Raw genomic sequence first — 17,918 nt, forward strand, 5'->3', positions numbered from 1 at the left:
ACTGTAATAGAACACAAATCTGTATATAACGTCACCAGCTTACACAAAGTAAACAAAAAAACCGTTCGCCGCTTGCCATTCCTAAATTTCTTGGCATGTCATCCCGAAAACCTGATCGGCCTGATTCACCTTTGCAGGCTCAGCTCCGATCTTCCCTGGGGTGTTCTTAGTGTGGCGCTCCGGGGCGCGGTATCTTGGTTCAACCTCCCTCTCGCTCTCCCACATTCCCGGGCATCCTTCAAGCCCGGGCGCTCACGTCACCTCCTCCGCAAAGACACTTTCCTCTCCCCTCCCAGCTTCCCGGCACTTCGAACTACTTGAGCTTCTCTCTCTCCTGCACTTCATAGATGCTCCAAGTGGCCGTAAAGTAAAACGCCGTATCTTCTCTCGCAAATACCAAACGAGGGGCTCTGAGAGGGAAAGGGAGACTTGGAAGGTAGGAAATGTGCTTTCACCCCAAAGCCGTTGCTAAGGTCATCCAAAAACCCGTTGCCAAGGGTACCCAGACCAGCCACGTCGCCTGAGATTGGGGCAGGGATCCCCGGCCCGGACCCTTCGGCTCCCCGAAGGCCTCCAGCCCGGTCGCGGGTGACCGCGGTCACGTGACAGCACCCCCCCACCCCCGCGCACAGCTGGAGGCGGGTCCCCGCCCTCCCCCGGGAGCAGAGGCGCCGGAGAGGGCGCGCTGCATTGTGGGCAGAGGGGCGGGGGTTGGGAAGATGGCGGCTCCCAGCCTCCTCAACTGGAGGCGGGTTTCTTCCTTCACGGGGCCGGTCCCCCGTGCCCGGCACGGACACCGGGCCGTGGCCATCCGGGAGCTGATGATCATCTTCGGTGGGGGCAACGAGGGCATCGCGGACGAGCTTCACGTCTACAACACGGGTAGGCGCGGCGGCGGCTCTTCGGCCCCGCCTGTGGGAGCCGCGGCGGGGGGAGGGGAGGCGAGGCGGCGGCCCCGGCCCTGACAGCTGTCACCGCCGGGTCAGTGCCTCCTCCCGCGGGAGGCGAGGGGCGCGGCCCGGCCAGGCGGCCCCGGTCCCGCAGTGTCCAGAGTGACAACTCCGTTTCCCGGTGCCCACGGGGCGGAACCGGACCCCGAGCGGGGCGCGCCGGCCCTCTAGCGAGCGGTCCTGAACCAATCTTCACCCCCACCCCCCGCCTCCCGCCCCGGCCCTGGCGGACGTCGGCGCACGAGAGACTCCAACCGCCTGGGCCTCTGCCCGGTGTCTCGCCCACCCCGGGCCTCCGAGATCCCTCTCCTGTCAAAAACCCAAACCAACTCCAAACCAGAGCACCTCCGGACCTTTGCCGTCTTCGCCAGCTCTCCTTCCTTAGGAGAAAGAGAATCTAAGGGCCGGGGTGCGGAGGAAAAACGAGAGGCCTCTGGTACTTTCACCCCCAGTACAGCCGGGTCTCTGGCAGGTGGCAGTTCGGATTTTTTACCCCCCTTGGTAATCCTCTTAACTGTCGGGGAAGTGGCTGGAGAGGGAGACCGGCGCCTGCCTGCACAGTGGGTTGGGTGTGTGCGCCGCAGCGCAGCCCTGCGGCGCTCGGAAAGCGGGCTGTCAGCTTGAGCGCCTCTGCCCATCCTAAGTGCCCCTGGCCGGCCAGGCCCGTCTTTGCATACCTCCGTAGATTAGAAAGGAAGCTGGAATTTGGTTTTTCCATCTTGTAAATGCGCCAGCCATCGTGGGAGAGTTGTTTCCGTGGTGTAAGGGTAATTACTGAATGTTGGGTCTGTACCGTGATAAGTTTTCTTTGACCCAACAACTTGATCATGGTGGTCATTTAAAGGTTAATACAATAGTGGAGTAGGGGGAATTTTATTTTTTCACTCGCTTCTCCTCCTGGCACCCCACCATATAAAGTTTAAAAGTTATTTGACAGTTTAGTATCGTATAAAACCCTAGCTTAGGAATAAGTTAGGTCTGGCTTGAAGTTTGCTCTGCCAGTTGTCCAGGATCAGACTTTTTTTTTGGAAGGGTCAGACTTTTCACTCGTAAAATGGAGATGGTGATATCAAGCCGAGTTTTTGTAAGCACTGAACGATATAGGCAGGGTTTTTCAACCGCAGCGCTGTTGACCCTTGGACCGGAGGATTCTTTGTTGAAGGGGGCTGCACCGTACTTAATTGTAAGCTTCATAGGGTCTCTAGCCTCTAACCACTAGTAGCCAGCAGCACTATCCCTCCTCCCTCCAGTTGTAACAAACTGAAAACTTTTAGTTTGCCCCCAGAGGGCAAAATCACCCCCAATTAAGAACCACTGATATAGATGATACATACGAAGTGCATACTCATAGTTTGTGATAACTGTTTACTACAAATGCTTTCAATTTTATTTTGGCGACTAGTTACAAATCAGTGGTTCCTACCAGCTGTTAGAGGAGACATCCCTCCAGGCTGTGCTGCCCATGGATTTGTCTGTGATGGTACCAGAATATTGGTATTTGGGGGAATGGTTGAATATGGAAGATACAGCAATGAGTTATATGAGTTACAAGTAAGTGTGTTTCAGATTTATTAATTCAGTCTAAAGCTGTAATAATGATATTGCTTATGATTCTTTAAAAGATTGGAGAATATTCCATTAATATATTTTAACTCATATGAGCTTTACCTTTTGTAGTTTAAAAGAAGTTGTTTCCACTTCACTAAAAAACTGGTTCCTAAAATAAGTCCTTTTCTAATACCCAGTGGAACATTTGTATCATTAAGGTGTCTGTTACTTAGCATCGTTATACCTGTTAAATGTTTAGGCTTTTGTATTTTAGTGCGGTTCTTCAACTTCAGCCTGCAGCAGAAGTACCTGGAGGGCTTTTGAAAAGTGATATCTCACCCTTGCCCCTGCGTCCAGAGTTTCTGAATCAATATTGTCTGTGGTGGGGCCTCACCATTTGCATTCCTAGGAAGTTCCCACCTGCTGCTGCATGTCCCCAGACAATACTTTGAAAACCTCTGTCTTCATTATAGAAATTTTTACCCTAACACTAATAATCTTTTTTTTTGCAATACATACAAAAGAGGAATAGCAGTTTTACATATCTTGTCTAATTCTGACTCTCTGTGAGATCAGTCTCAGAGCCCTGCGTGACAGCCCTGATTGACTTGTGCATATGTTCTTGGGGCCGTGATCACGAGGGCAGCAGGTGATTCGCAGTTGCAGGTGGGTTATACCTATTACAAGCAACTCATTTTAAAAATGGTTTTAGATAAAGAGAGCATCTATAGCTAGAGAATACATTTTGGAGTTTGGTTTGTTAAATGATTTTTATGCTTATAAAGGTTAAAATATACAACATTAATGGTTACCTAATTTCAGAAAGTAAGACCATATAAATTATATTTAATCTTGAAGCTAAATAATAATAAAAGTAATAAAATAATAAAGTAGTAATATTTACTTTTTCATTTGGAAAATATTTTAGGGCTGTTAGTATTTATCATTATAAGCTTAGTTTACCATTGTAGAAAGTTGTGAATATGGAGACTAGACTGAATTTCTATTGGAACACTTACTTTAATTCCAGAAGTTATCTGCTTAATTGTCATTTGTCCCCAAAGTGCCTTTTTGGAGCCTTCCGACTAGACTCAGTTGCCAATGTATTAGTATAATGTTACATTATTAGCAATATAGGAATGCTTACCTGGTTTTGTCTGAGTGTATTTATGCTCTTTTTTAGGCAAGTCGTTGGTTATGGAAAAAAGTGAAGCCCCATCCCCCTTCTTCTGGTTCACCTCCTTGTCCTCGGCTTGGACATAGCTTTTCTTTGTACGGTAACAAATGCTATTTGTTTGGTGGCCTGGCAAATGAAAGTGAAGATTCAAACAACAATGTGCCCAGGTATATTGACCCCTTTTCAGACCAAATGCTTATTTTATGATTTAGATTAAGAACATTTAATTTCTTTCATCTAAAATGGGTGAAGCTAAAATTACTAAAATGGGTGAAGCTTAGCCTCTTTTGGTTTTAAATTTTACAGAGAACAGATTTGTATGCACTTGTGTTCTCCTTAATCCCTGGAGTAAATGTTTTCAAGATTATGCTTTTTCTAATCAAATATCTTTATTAAATTGATACTACTATAACTGCTTATAGCAAAATATGTGTATCTTTTGAGACTACTAATGTATTTTAATTGTCATAACTAAAATTGAAAAGTAGTAAACGGTTATTTTAAAATTTGGTGTCTCTGGGAATTTGATGACAAAAATCTGACTATAAAATGAAGGCCCTGCTGTGACCAGTGTGGCTCAGTTGGTTGGGCATCATCCCACAAAGTGAAAGGTCACCGGTTTGGTTCCCATCTGGGCACATGCCTGGGTTGTGGGTTCAGTGCCCTTAATGAGCACATACAAGAGGCAGCCAACATGGTGTTTTTCTCTCATGTTGGTGTTTCTCTCCCTTTCTTTCTCCCTCCCTCTCCCTCTCTCTAAAAGTAAGTAAGTAAACTCTTTTTAAAAAACGAAGGCCCTCATTTCCATTTTTCCAACAGAAAGCTATTAGAGTGGTTCATACCAGCAACTACTTTTTGAACCAACTCTTTCTTCCTTTTTCCAAACAATTAATTACTACCCTTTTTTCTTTTCACGTAATGTTTTGATCACATAGTCATGGCCCTCGAGATTTTGCGATTTAGAGTTCGAAGGCTGCATTCTGATTTGCCTACCACTTACTATGTATGTCCTTCAGTGGATGTAATCTAAACCCATTTTCCTTCACTGAAATCGGAGTGATTAAATACCTACCTTTTAGTGTCATTGTAATAACCAAATAAGATTGTTGGCATGATTTTCAAAGCACTTTGAGGTTGCCACCAGTATATAGTACTGTAGTTATTATGACCACAATATGGTGTCTTTTTACTACATTAAATTAATGTTTTAGTTTTTTTTTCAAACTTTTAAAAATAGCATTTACTAAGCCCTGGCTCTTGTGGCTCAGTGGATTGAGTGCTGGCCTGAGAACCGAAGGTTTGCTGGTTCGATTCCCAGACAGGGCACGTGCCTGGGTTGGGGGCATGTAAAGGCCACCACACATTGATGTTTTTCTCCCCCTCTTTCTCTCTCTCTCCCACATCTCTAAAAATAAATAAATACAAATTTAAAAAATGGTGTAGAATAATTATAACAACTTGTTTTTAAAAATAATACTTAAACGTGGGCAATTTGGACACTGAGAAAAAAAAATTTATCCTACCACACTAATACAGCTACTAATACTAAAGACATACTAACACTTTTGCATGTCTTATTTGTTTTTCCATTAACAGATTTTTTAGATAGAGACTCATAAAAATTAGAAAGTATATAAAGTTCTTTCTCACAGCATCACTATCCCCCACATAAGCAAACACATAATTCAATTTTATGTGTATCTTTTGGGACCTTTTTCATGTAACACATTTAGTCAGCTTTTCTTAGGTTATTTTTTGTAATTGGCAAGCTTCTCAAGTTTCTACCACTTGAGGGTGCAAATAGATACATGTGCTGCTTTTTAAAGCCCCTGATCAAAGCTAGTACATTTCTGTTCACATGCCATTGGTCTAAGCAAGCCACAAAGCCAAGCCCTCAGTAATGATCAAGGGACGTATGTTTTGCTTATTGAGAGAGGAGAGTTGGGAACATTAATCTGATCCTATACAGACATATATTTTCTTTTGTTGAAGTGGGGTCTGTTTTCCTTTGGTGACTTCAGGTGTTTACTTGTTTGTTTTTGTTCTTTTTCTTTAAGGATATATCTTGGAGCTCTTTTCATGGCATTAAGTATATATTGATCTTATTTTTTTAAGGCTGAAAAATAGTCTGAATTATGAAAATTATGTAACCATTCCCCTAGTGATGGACATTTAAATATTTTTATTTGTTTTGCTATTACAGTCTTTGCACAGTATAAATATTTTTATTTATTTATTTTTAAAGATTTTCATTTATTTTTAGAGGGAAGGGACGGGGGAGAGAAAGAGAGGGAGAGAAACATCAATGTGTGGTTGCCTCTCCTGTGCCCCCCACCAGGGACCTGGCCCACAACCCATATATGTGCCTTGACTGGAAATTGAACCAGTGACCCTTTGGTTTGGGGGCTGGCACTCAATCCAGTGAGCCACACCAGTCAGTGGGCAAATGTATAAAAATTTTTATGAGATTGATACTTAATAAGTGGAATTTGGGGAGATGTCAAAGGGTATTTACATTTAAGTTTGTTAGGTACTCGTGAATCAATGTCCAAAGACAGGGAACCAATTATATTTCTAATAACAGTGTATGGGAGTGCTTATACCCTTGGCAATCCTGAATTGTATCACTCTTAGTTTTTGCCAAGCTAATAGAAGAATATATTTCATGCACTTATTTTGATATGTTTTAAAGTATATTTTACTGGTTATGTTAGTACAGTTGTCCCCTTTTTTTCTCCACTTTATCCCCCTCTGCCAGGCACCCCCCTCCCTCCAGCACTCCCCACCCTTAGTTCATGTCCATGGGTCGTACATATCAGTTCTTTGGCTTCTCCGTTTCCTATGCTATTCTTAACCTCTATCTATCTATTTTGTAGCTACCAATTATGCTTCTTATTCCCTGTACCTTTTCCCCCATTCTCCCCACTTCCCCTCTTTGCTGATAACCTCCATGTGATCTCCATTTCTGTGATTCTGTTCCTGTTCTAGTTGTTTGCTTAGTTTTTTTTGTTTAAGTTTGATTGTTGGTAGTTTTGAGTTTATTACCATTTTGCTGTTCATACTTTTGATCATCTTCTTTTTCTTAGATAAGTTCTTTTGACATTTCATATAATAAGGGCTTAGTAACGATGAACTCCTTCAACTTTACCTTCTCTGGAAAGCACTTTGTCTGCCCTTCCATTCTAAATGGTAGCTTTGCTAGATAGAGTAATCCTGGGTGTAGGTCCTTGCTTTTCATGACTTTGAGTACTTCTTTCCAGCCCCTTCTAGCTTGTAAGGTGTAAGGTTTCTTTTGAGAAATCAGCTGATAGTCTTATAGGAACTCCTTTGTGGGTAAGTCTTTCCTTTTCTCTTGCTGCATTTAAGATTCTTTCCTTATCTTTAATCTTGGGTAATTTAATTATGATGTTTCTTGATGTGTTTCTCCTTGAGTTCAACTTCTTTGGGACTCTCTGAGCTTCCTAGACTTGCATGTCTATTTCTTTCTCCAGATTGGGGAAGTTTTTCTTCATTATTGTTTCAAATAAGTTTTAATTTTCATACTCAACCTCCTCTCTTTCTGACACCACGATGATTTGGATGTTGGAACGTTTGAAGATGTCCTGGAGGTTCCTAAGCCTCTCCTCATTTTTTTGAATTCTTGTTTCTTCAGTCTTTTCTGTTTGGTTGTTTCTTTCTTCCTTCTGGTCCACTCCCTTGATTTGAGTCCCAGTTTCCTTTCCATCACTATTGGTTTCCTGTGCATTTCCCTTCATTTCACTTAGCATAGCCTTCACTTTTTTTCATCTAATTTGTGACCAAATTCAACCAATTCTGTGAGCATCCTGATCACGAGTGCTTTGAACTGAGCATCTGATAGGTTGGCTATCTCTTCACTGCTTAGTTGTATTTGCTGTGGAGCTTTGATCTGTCCTTCCTTTTGGGCCATTTTTGTTTTTTGTCATGTCGCGCCTGTTACATATGAGGGGCAGAGTTTTAGGTGTTTACCAGGGTCGGGCAACCCATGTCGCTGGGTTGTGATGCTGTATGTGGGGACGGATTCGAGAGGGAACATTGGCTCTAGCTCTGCTCTCTGTCAGATTTCAGTCCCTTCCACGCTTCCCCCAAGCAAACTGGGCCTTTCTGGTGCTGATTCCCAGGTGGGTGGGTTTGTGTATATTCTAGGCCCCTGTGGGTCTCCCCAGCGAACTCTCCTGTGAGAGTAAGTATGATTAAAGAGAGTAAGATTAAAAAATCATATAAGTATGATTTTTTGCATTTATCTTCTTTCACTTAGTGTAATGTTTCTGAGGTTTAGTCATGTTGTAGCATGTATCAAATATTCCTTCCTTTTTATTGTTGAATAGGTACTTCATTGCATGGATGTACTGTATTTGTTTATCCGTTCATCAGTTGATGGACATTTGGATTGTTTCTAGTTGTTAGCTTTTATGAATAATGCTGCTGTAAACATTTGCATACAAGTCTTTGTATGGACGTGTATTCATTTCTCTTGATTAGAAACCTAGCAGTAGAATTGCTGGGTCATATGGTAAATTTATGTTTAACTCTTTAACAACTGCCAAACTGTTTTCTAAAGTGACCGTACCATTTTGCATGCCCACCAACAATGTATGAAGCTACTAATTTCTTCGCATCCTTGCTAACACTTGTTATTGCCTTTTTAAATTATTATTTTAGAGAGGAAGAGAGCAGGGAGAGACAGAGAGAGAAACATTGATTTGTTGTTCTACTTATTTATGCGTTCATTGGTTGATTCCTGTATGTGCCCTGACCAGGGATCGAACCTGCAACTTTGTCATATCAAGATGACACTCTGACCAACTGAGCTACCTTCATACATGCCTTCATACTTGGGTAGTCATTTCATAAGAAATAAATTTCTGTAAATACCATTTTGCTGAAAAAATTGAAAACATGTCACGGATGAGAAGTTTATGCCAGTTTCCAGAGTAAAAAAAATGTAGCACATTGTTATGATAGTATAGAGTGAAATTTTAAAAAGAAAGAGAATTTGCAAAACAGCATTTGTAGTATGCCTCATCTATACATATGTAGATATTCATAGTGATTTTTCTGATTAACTTGTACCACGTAATAAACCTCCCCATAAGTTAGTGATCCAAAAAACCATTTTATTATGCTCTCAGATTCTGTGTATTAGGAATTCAGACGGGCCGAGGCAGTGATGACCAGGCCCTCGGATGGGAACGCGTGAATGGTTGCACGGTGGCGTGTGTGGTTCCTCAGCTGAGATGGCTGAGGGGTGGACTCGGTTGGGACTGTCATTTTTTGTGCCTACTGATGACTTCTCTAGATGGTGGTTTGGGGATAGTTGGACTTACATTTTCACTCAGGATTCCAGAGCGAAGCTGCATGGGCCTTCTGTGACTCAGCCTCAGAAGTCGCATAGTGTCACTTCATCATACTCTCATTAATTGAGGCAGTCTCAAGCCTGTCCAGAATCAAGGGAGAGAACATATGCCCTAATTGCTGATGGGAAGAGTGTCAGAGAATTTATGGCTATCTTTTGAAACCGTCATGGTTGCTTTTATCAAAAAGAGTGTTGGCTAAATAATGGCAGAAACTTTTTAGATCTCTTCTGTTGTACTTACTCCCAGACGAGTGCCCGACACACAGTAGTATTTGATAAATGTGTTGAATGAATGAGATACAGGGTTTCTGCTCTTACAATGCCTTTCTGCACTATATGAATTTTTCATAGTAAGCATATATTAACTTCATAGATAGAAGCAAATAAAATGTATATATTATGCTAATGTTTTGTTTCTTTCATATCTTAGGTATTTAAATGACTTCTATGAGTTGGAGCTACAGCATGGTTCTGGTGTTGTGGGTTGGAGCATTCCAGTGACTAAAGGGACTGTGCCTTCTCCAAGAGAATCCCACACAGCTGTTATATATTGCAGAAAAGATTCTGGGAGCCCTAAAATGTATGTTTTTGGTGGAATGTGTGGTGCTCGCCTAGATGACCTATGGCAACTTGACTTAGGTAAGCTTAACTTGATTCAGGCTCAGGAATTGCTTAGGATTGATAAAGGCAAATATAAAAATTTTTCTGAAAAATATTTCTTATTATAGTATTTATTGAGTTGCACTTAGATTTATAGCTAGCACTTGAAACCATCACCAGGGGCAGTTGGGGTATGATAAGAGTGGTTGCTGGTCAACCAGGTCGAACAAATGAGTGTTTATGACAGTAACTCTTCTGTACTTCCTATAAGCAGGACCACCATATGTCTTGGTTTGCTTCTGAGGGTCCTGGCTCATGCTTATTGTCCCATGTAATTATCAATGGTACCCACTGTCACTCTGTAAAGTGTCCCAATTGGGGATGGTCAAATTTATATGATTACTCTATCTGCAGGAAATACAACATTAGTAGTGTTATTACTGGTCAATGGAAAACCCTTGGGTAGCTCTTTTTTAAAGAAATCCTAGGAATGAATAATTAGAGAGTAGGTGTACCTCTTACTTTTGACTGTCTTCTGCACAGTGTACTCTTACTTAAAATGTTAAAATCCTGAATCCAAATAAGTTCCCTTATTTGTGCACTGGGCCAGAAGTAGAAGTATTGTTTAAATACTCAATTTAAAATTGGTGGCACTCAAAGTACACCTCTCTATTACAAGTACTAACATTTAAGTGTAAATAGATTTCTGTGTGAATAGATTTTTGTGACTGGCAGTTTATGTCAATAGAAATGTTTATTTTAAACTAAGATTCAAGTAACAGTTTTGAAACGTTTAGTAAGTCCTTCTTGGTTTAAATTGTTTAAATTCTGCAAGTTGAGGTGGTTTGCTGTTATTAGATCAAGTTGCTAATATACTTATTTTTACTTTTAGAAACTATGTCATGGTCAAAACCAGAAACTAAAGGCACAGTGCCACTTCCACGAAGCCTTCATACAGCCAGTGTTATAGGAAACAAGTATGGTGTTTTTTTGCTTTTACTTTGTTTTTAAACCAACTTAAAAATACAAAGAAGAGTGATGTCAGTATTTTCTTGGAAATATATTACTGAATTTAATAATGTTTGATTGTGCTTACTGAAGCTGAAAAATATTCCTACAGGAGCTAAAATACTTACTGTGCCATTGTCTTATCATGCTGCCTCACAGTTTTTTACATTCCTTACAATCCCTTGCGTGAGTAGTAGGTATTATGTAAGTGTGAAACAGAGCGTCGTCAAGCTGATCTGTCCTCCATGGACAGGTTTGACATACCTCACTGTTTCTTTTTTTTTTTATCCTCACCTGAAGACATGCTTAGTGACTTTAGAGAGAAGAGAGGGAGGGAGAGAAACATGGATAGGCTGCCCCTCATTCCCTAACGAATCCATGACATTATGGTTTACAGGACAATGCTCTAACCTGCTGACCCACACTGGCCAGGGCCTCACTGTTTCTTTTTACGTGTTCTTGGTAGTGCTTCTTTAGTACTCAGGTATGTACTCAATATACTTGAGTACTCAATGGTTACTCAATGGTTAAACTTTTGATGGAGTTACCCCTGTAACCAGATTGCCTGAATTCAGGGTTCAGCTTTGCAATTTGTCCTATATGACCTGAGGCAAGAAACCTTAACTTGTTTGTATCTCAATTTCCTCAGTTATAAAATGCCGATAATAATCAAATCTACTTCACAAAGTGGTCATGAGGATTAAATGGATTAATACATATAAAATGCTTCAGACAGCACCTGGTACACATAGAGCACTGTTTACTGGTTAGCCATTACTATCATTAACAAGTTCCCTTATTTGTGCAACACTGGGCCAGAAGTAGAAGTATTGTTAAGTAGAACTTAATTAAGTATTTATTTGTGTAGGGGCTTTACCTTGAAAGTTATGTTTTAGGAAACAACTAACTGTAATTTAGAACCTCATCAGTTCTTTTTTTATTATAAATTTTATTAAATTTATTGGAGTGATAATGGTCAATAAAATTATATAGGTTTCAATTATATAAGTACATAATTTTTGTAATGCCTTATTTGTATATTGCATTGTGTGTTCACCACCCAAAGTCAAGTCTCCTTCTGTCACCATATTTCTTAGTTCATTTTATTTTATTTTTTAAAAAAGATTTTACTTATTTATCTTTAGAGGGGAAGGAAAGGAGAGAAGGAGGGAAATATCAATGTATGGTTGCTTCTCATGGGTCCCCTGCTGGGAACTGGCCTGCAACCCAGGCATGTGCCCTGACTGGGAATCGAACCATGCGCAATCATGTGGTTCACAGGCCCACGCTCAATCCACTGAGCTACACCAGCCAGGGCTATTAGTTCATTTTAAAACAATACACAAAATATAGTGTTTTAGGAAACAACTAATTGTAATTTAGAACCTCATTAGTTCCTTTTAAAAATAGAAATAAATAAAATAGACCTTTTTTAAAACAGCAGAACTCTTTTATAAAATGCAGGTTTTCATTGGAATTCTAATGTAGGAGCATAAAAATAGAGCTTCTCTTGTTGGCTTGAGGTCACATGGGCCCTAAACTCTGCGGGACGAGCTTTTCTCCTTTAGAAGCCATTAGACATATCTCAAAAACCCCTCAGGCCCTAAGAAAAAAGTTTAGTTTTTTATTTGAGTGATATCAGAGTTATATGAAACTCAACCCTCTTTGGTTACTATGTGCATACAATTCTAAATTTGACTTTGAATGTCTTGGATCATTTGAGTATCTTTCTGAGACTGAGATACCCTTAGTATATTACACGCAATATTAGTTTTCAAAAGTATAATGATTGAAATGTCTCTCACTTTGAAGAACTTGCCAGAGAAAAATAATTTTGATCTTTATTGCTTCATGAAATTGTAAACTCTTAAAAGAAGTTTACTTCTTGAACACTTCACTTGATTCATGATCTTGTTTCCATTACCTTGACATTGACAAGTGTAGGTTGATGTCAACAAAGAAGAAATTTAAGTCTATTATTGGCATTTTAAATCTAAAAAATAAAATTAAAGCTTTAGGAAAGAGATCGATTACTTTATATTCTTTTTGTTTGTTTTTTAGAATGTACATTTTTGGTGGATGGGTTCCACATAAGGGGGAAAGTATTGAGACTTCACCTCATGATAGTGAATGGAAATGTACCAGTTCGTTTTCTTGCCTAAATCTTGGTGAGTCTTTTAAGAGTTACTTATTGAAGTAGAATTTATTAACAAAATAATTATTGTTTTGTAGTTTAAGAATAGTAGGTTAATCATGGATGTTTCTATCTTTTCAGATACAGCAGAGTGGACCACCCTAGTATCAGATTCTCAGGAAGATAAAAAAAATTCAAGACCAAGACCAAGAGCTGGGCACTGCGCTGTTGCAATTGGCACTCGGTTGTATTTTTGGAGTGGAAGAGATGGCTACAGAAAAGCACTAAATAGTCAGGTGTGCTGCAAGGATCTTTGGTATCTTGATACTGGTAGGTAAGAGTATTTAACAGATACAGTTTTTCCTTTAGGTAAATAAATATTCAATTAATGTCCATCTTTTTAGATTGTCTGTAAATGCCATTGCCTGTCTTTTCCGTAGTTAAAAGTGCTTGGAAGAAATAATATATGTAGATACTTTCCACTCCAAGAGAGTTTCTTAATTTCCCTCTCCTTGAAGGCAGACTGGATTTAGTGACTCCCTTCTTCTTCTTTTTTTTTAAAGATTTTATTTATTTATTTGTAGAGGGAGGAGGGGAGAGAGAAAGAGAAGGAGAGAAACATCAATGTGTGGTTACCTCTCATGCTCCCCTAACTGGGGCCTGTCCCGAAACCCAGGCGTGTGCTTTGTCTGGGAATAGGACTGGCAGCCTTTTGGTTCCCAGGCTGGCACTCAATTCTCTGAGCCACACCAGCCAGGGCAGTCACTTCCTCCTAAAGAAGAGAGTATGGGAAGGGGGAAAAATAGAATCTTTACAGTGGAGGGACCTGGCAAATAGCACCTGGCAAATAGCACCCTAATCAAGTAATCAGGGTTAATGTCACTAATGTTGATATCATTTACCCCTGCCTTCCATACTATGTGATAAAAACAAATTTCTCTTTTGTGATACTTTTTCCAAAAATCCATTACCCCGCCCTAACTATGAGAACATGTCAGACAAACCCAAATTGACAGACATTCTAGACATTCTACAGATTATGTGAATGCTACTGTTCAAATTTTTAAAGTGCTAAAAAACAAGGAAAGACTGAGAAATAGTCACAGATTGGAGGAGACTAAGGAGACATGATGACTGAATGCAAGCTGGTACCTTCCTGGAACAAAAAAGACATTAATTGAAAATCTGGTGAAATCCCAATAGTCTATACTTAGTTAACTTCTTAGTTTTAACAAATGTGTTAGCATTAGGGGGAAATAGAGTAAAGGGTATTTGGGAATTCTTTGCAACTTTTCTATATCTAAAATTATTTCAAAATAAAAGATTTTTTCAAAAACTTACAACACCAAGAAAAATTTTAAATATGGAACTTACATCTACTTTTTCAATAACTATTTATCAATAGACAGCTGTGTGTCAGGAATTGTCCCAAATGTTAAAAATATAGCAGTGAATGAGACTGATAATGTCCCTGCCGTCAAAGAACTCTTATTCTAAAAGACTGTGAGGGCAGGGAGATGATGGACAATAATCAAATTAACAAAGTAAGCTCAGTTTCTGGTCAGCATGTGAAGGCAGTAAGAGAGAACAATGAGATAGTATTGGAGGGTAAATGAAGGGGGTGGCTACTTCAGAATGGGTAGCTGGGAAAGGATGAGATGGCATTTGGGATGCAATCCAGATGGTGCAAAGATGCTATTTACAGAAAAAGCTGGAGGAAAACTGCAAGAGGGGCGAGTAAACAGCAAGTACAAGGGCCCTGAGGTGGGAATACTTGGCATGTTTGGGAACAGATTAGAGCTGAGGAAAAGTGGGGAGGACAGCAATGGAGCTTGGAGAGGTGACCATAGGATGGACAGATCATGCAGGGCCTCCAACATCAGAGAAAAGTGTAAATTGTTTTTAAAGTGTAAAATCAGCTATTTATCAGTTTAAAGGAGAGACATAGCATGATTTATTGGACGTTTTGAAATAGTCACTGCAGTTGCATGGAAAACGTGTTAGAGGGGTCAAAAGTGCACATGTGGGAGACAAGTTAGGAGGCTTTTGCAGTAGTCAAGACGTCTTAGACTGTAGTGACAGTGGAATGAGAAATGGAGACATTCAGAATATATTTTGGAGTTGTGATTGCCAGAACTAGCTGATGAATTGGCTGTGACAGATGACAGAATGAGGAGTGGAGGATAGAGTTGGTTTTTTTTAAATACTCACTTGAGGATATCCTTCATTGGTTTTAGAGCAGAAGGGGGAGGGAGGGACAGAGAGAGAGAAATGCGAGAGAAATTGATGTGGAAAACATCAGTCATTTGCCTCTCATACAGGCTCTGGCCAGGGATTGAACCAGCAGTGTAGGTATATGCCCTGACTGGAAATTGAACCTGGAGCCTTCTGGTGTGGGGGACATCATACCAACCAACTGAACCACTCACCCAGGGCAGGGATGAAGTTTCTAGCATGAAAAACTTAGTGGTATTTTCATTTACTGAGATGGGAAAGACCGATGAGAAAACAGGCTTGTGGGGAAAATTGAGTTCCATTTAGACCATGCTAAGACCATGAAATAATATCAAGTAGGCAAAGACCATGAAAAACAAGATCTGCTTTCTCTACTGGCCTCCAGCAGAGGCCTCCAGTAGAGGCCAGTAGAGAAGTCAGATCTGGAGGTGTAATATGTGTTGTAATATGAGAAAAGCAGATGATAAAACACACCCATGATTCCAGGAGTTTTAAATGTATAAAGTGAAAAATCTTGAAGGATGCACTTAGATTCACAATTGAAAAAAATAATAAATGGAACAAAGTTAGAGACTATGAAAGAAGCACATACTAGAAAGCGGGGTGGGGGGAATCCAAATTACTGATTCATCTTTGAAAGTGGGCATTATTAACCGAAGCCTAAGAATAAACTTCATCCTCTGAGACTGGAAGGAAAATGTGTACATATACATTTTTCTCAGTAGCAAATATGTCAGTTTAAGCAGGTTCTGTAAGGGATATGCAACTTCTAAAAAGATAAAAGTCATTAGCTCTGAATGGCCAGTTTTTTCATAAATCTTTCTGTAAAAGGCATTAGACATGAATATATACCTAGAAGTAATCATTGCCCCTATCATAAGGACCATTTTGCTTTTCCTTTTGATAAGTTAGCATCAATTTTTGTGGGTGGGGAATGAGGCCTCTTTATCTACCCTTTTTTCACTTTTAAACTTTGTGCATTTGGCAATATTTAAAAGAGTAGTATAGCTCCATATTATGAATAGTGGTCTTTTTCCCCCACTCTTTTCCCATTTTCCTTCCTTCACAAGCATATGTTTTTAACTCCATTAAACAATTTTTTGGTGTTTACTTCCAAATCTACATATAGCATAAATAAATTGTTACTTCGATTTTTTTCAGTTTAGGCATAATAGGCTCACTTTCTACTATGAAAGTTAAGGATTTATCTTTTCCCACTATTCCCTATTCTCTCAATGTAACTACATCATAATTTTGTTAGGTGGACATTCAGGATTCCCATCGTGACCGTATGAACACTGTTGACAGGTTAGCCGTAGGGAGAACATTGTGCATACCTTCTTTGTACCATTTTTGATTTGTAATGGATTAATAATTGCCTCTTTTGTTTGTTTTAGATTCATGTGTATTTACCGCTAATTCAATCCATACTTTGTCATTTGCTTGAATTTTCTCTCATTATGGGTAGATGCCCCAGATGTTCTATCAGATTCCACCATCGTGAAGAGGTCTCTTCCGCTCCAGTGTAGGGCGATTGCCCTCCACAGACTGAGCGCAGTGACCGTCTTGGCGGCTCCCTCCTCCTCTTCTTGGGGATGGTTTGCCTCTCCCTCGTGCTAGGTTCCCTGTTTCCTGCATCCCATGTGTTTTCCCCTAGTTTACTTCCTCATTTTTATGAAATACATCCCAAAAAGGGGTACATAGGTGACAAACTTATTTTGAAATCTTGCATTATTTGAAAATATTTCATTTTAGTTGGTGGTTTGCATGGAAATAGAATTCTGCATTAGAAGCCATTACCCTTAAGAATTTTGAAAACATCATTATATTGTATTCAAGCTTCTAGTGTTTTTGTTAAAAAATCCAGACCACTTGTGATTTTGGGGTTCTTTTAAATGTGACCCTTCCTCTCACTCCTGATAGCTTTTAGGATTTTTTCTTTGTCCCCTTGTTCTTAACTTTCATGATGATGGGCCTGTTGTGTATCTATTGTGTTGAGTACTCGGTGGACCTTTCCAATTTTCTTGGTTTCATTGATTTGCACCCCACTGTTTTTCCGATTCTCTCATCATATAACTTCTGCTATGTGGGTGGTATACCTCCTGTACTTGGCTTCTTATTGTCTGCTTTTGTTCAGGTGTGGGTTGCCTCACTTTGAGAAACATAAGTAAACTGGATTGCAAATAGAGTCATGGAAGAATTTACATGGGGATAGTTGAAGGAACTAGGCTTAATTATCCTCTGAAATAGGCCCATCACATTTTTTTCTATAAAGGCACAGGTAGTAAATATTTTAGGCTTTTGAGGGCCATTTGGTCTCTGTTATAACTACTCAACTCTATTGTAGCATGAAAGCAGTCATACACAATACATAGTAAGCATACCTTTGTTCCGATAAAATTTTATTTACAAAAAAAGGCACATGAGCCGTAGTTCACTGACCCCCGACTCTAAGAGATAAAGAGATAGACATTAGAATAAAAGTTGTTACAAGACTTCCAGCCAATATGGAGGCATAGGTAGACACACTGTGCCCCCTCACATAGCCAAAAGAAGGACAACAACAAATTTAAGAACAAAATAACAACTAGAACTGACAGAAAATTGAACTGTATGGAAGTCCAACAACCAAGGAGTTAAAGAAGAAACATCCATCCAGACCGGTAGGAGGGGCGGAGGTGAGCAGCCAGGTGGAGAGGGCTCACCAAGAGGCAGAGGCTGACAGACCAGAGTGGGCAAGGCTGCAGCTGGTGGGCAAGGGGGTGGCTGGTGGACCCACCAAGGTGGCAGATTGTGGGCTGGGCAGTACCACATTCATGCAAAGATAAACCCAGAGGAACGACTGGGGAGTGACACAGGCCACTCAACCCAGGGCCCCAGCATGGAGAAATA

General features: G+C 40.2%; 1 protein-coding gene across 1 annotated transcript in view; it reads left to right on the forward strand.

The window, feature by feature from the left end:
* The first annotated feature begins 700 nt into the window (after positions 1-700).
* HCFC2 (host cell factor C2) overlaps positions 701-17,918 on the forward strand; it is a 38,200-nt gene continuing 20,982 nt past the window's right edge. Inside the window, exons 1-7 of the mRNA XM_037067835.1 lie at positions 701-882; positions 2,353-2,501; positions 3,682-3,842; positions 9,480-9,688; positions 10,542-10,626; positions 12,719-12,825; positions 12,933-13,121. Of these exons, the coding sequence (XP_036923730.1) occupies positions 720-882; positions 2,353-2,501; positions 3,682-3,842; positions 9,480-9,688; positions 10,542-10,626; positions 12,719-12,825; positions 12,933-13,121 (1,063 nt within the window). The 5' untranslated portion in view covers positions 701-719. The remainder of the gene's footprint in view (positions 883-2,352; positions 2,502-3,681; positions 3,843-9,479; positions 9,689-10,541; positions 10,627-12,718; positions 12,826-12,932; positions 13,122-17,918) is intronic.

This window comes from Sturnira hondurensis, unplaced genomic scaffold, assembly GCF_014824575.4.
Source record: "Sturnira hondurensis isolate 20B ecotype Veracruz unplaced genomic scaffold, ASM1482457v3 Scaffold0017436, whole genome shotgun sequence".
Lineage (NCBI taxonomy): Eukaryota > Metazoa > Chordata > Mammalia > Chiroptera > Phyllostomidae > Sturnira > Sturnira hondurensis.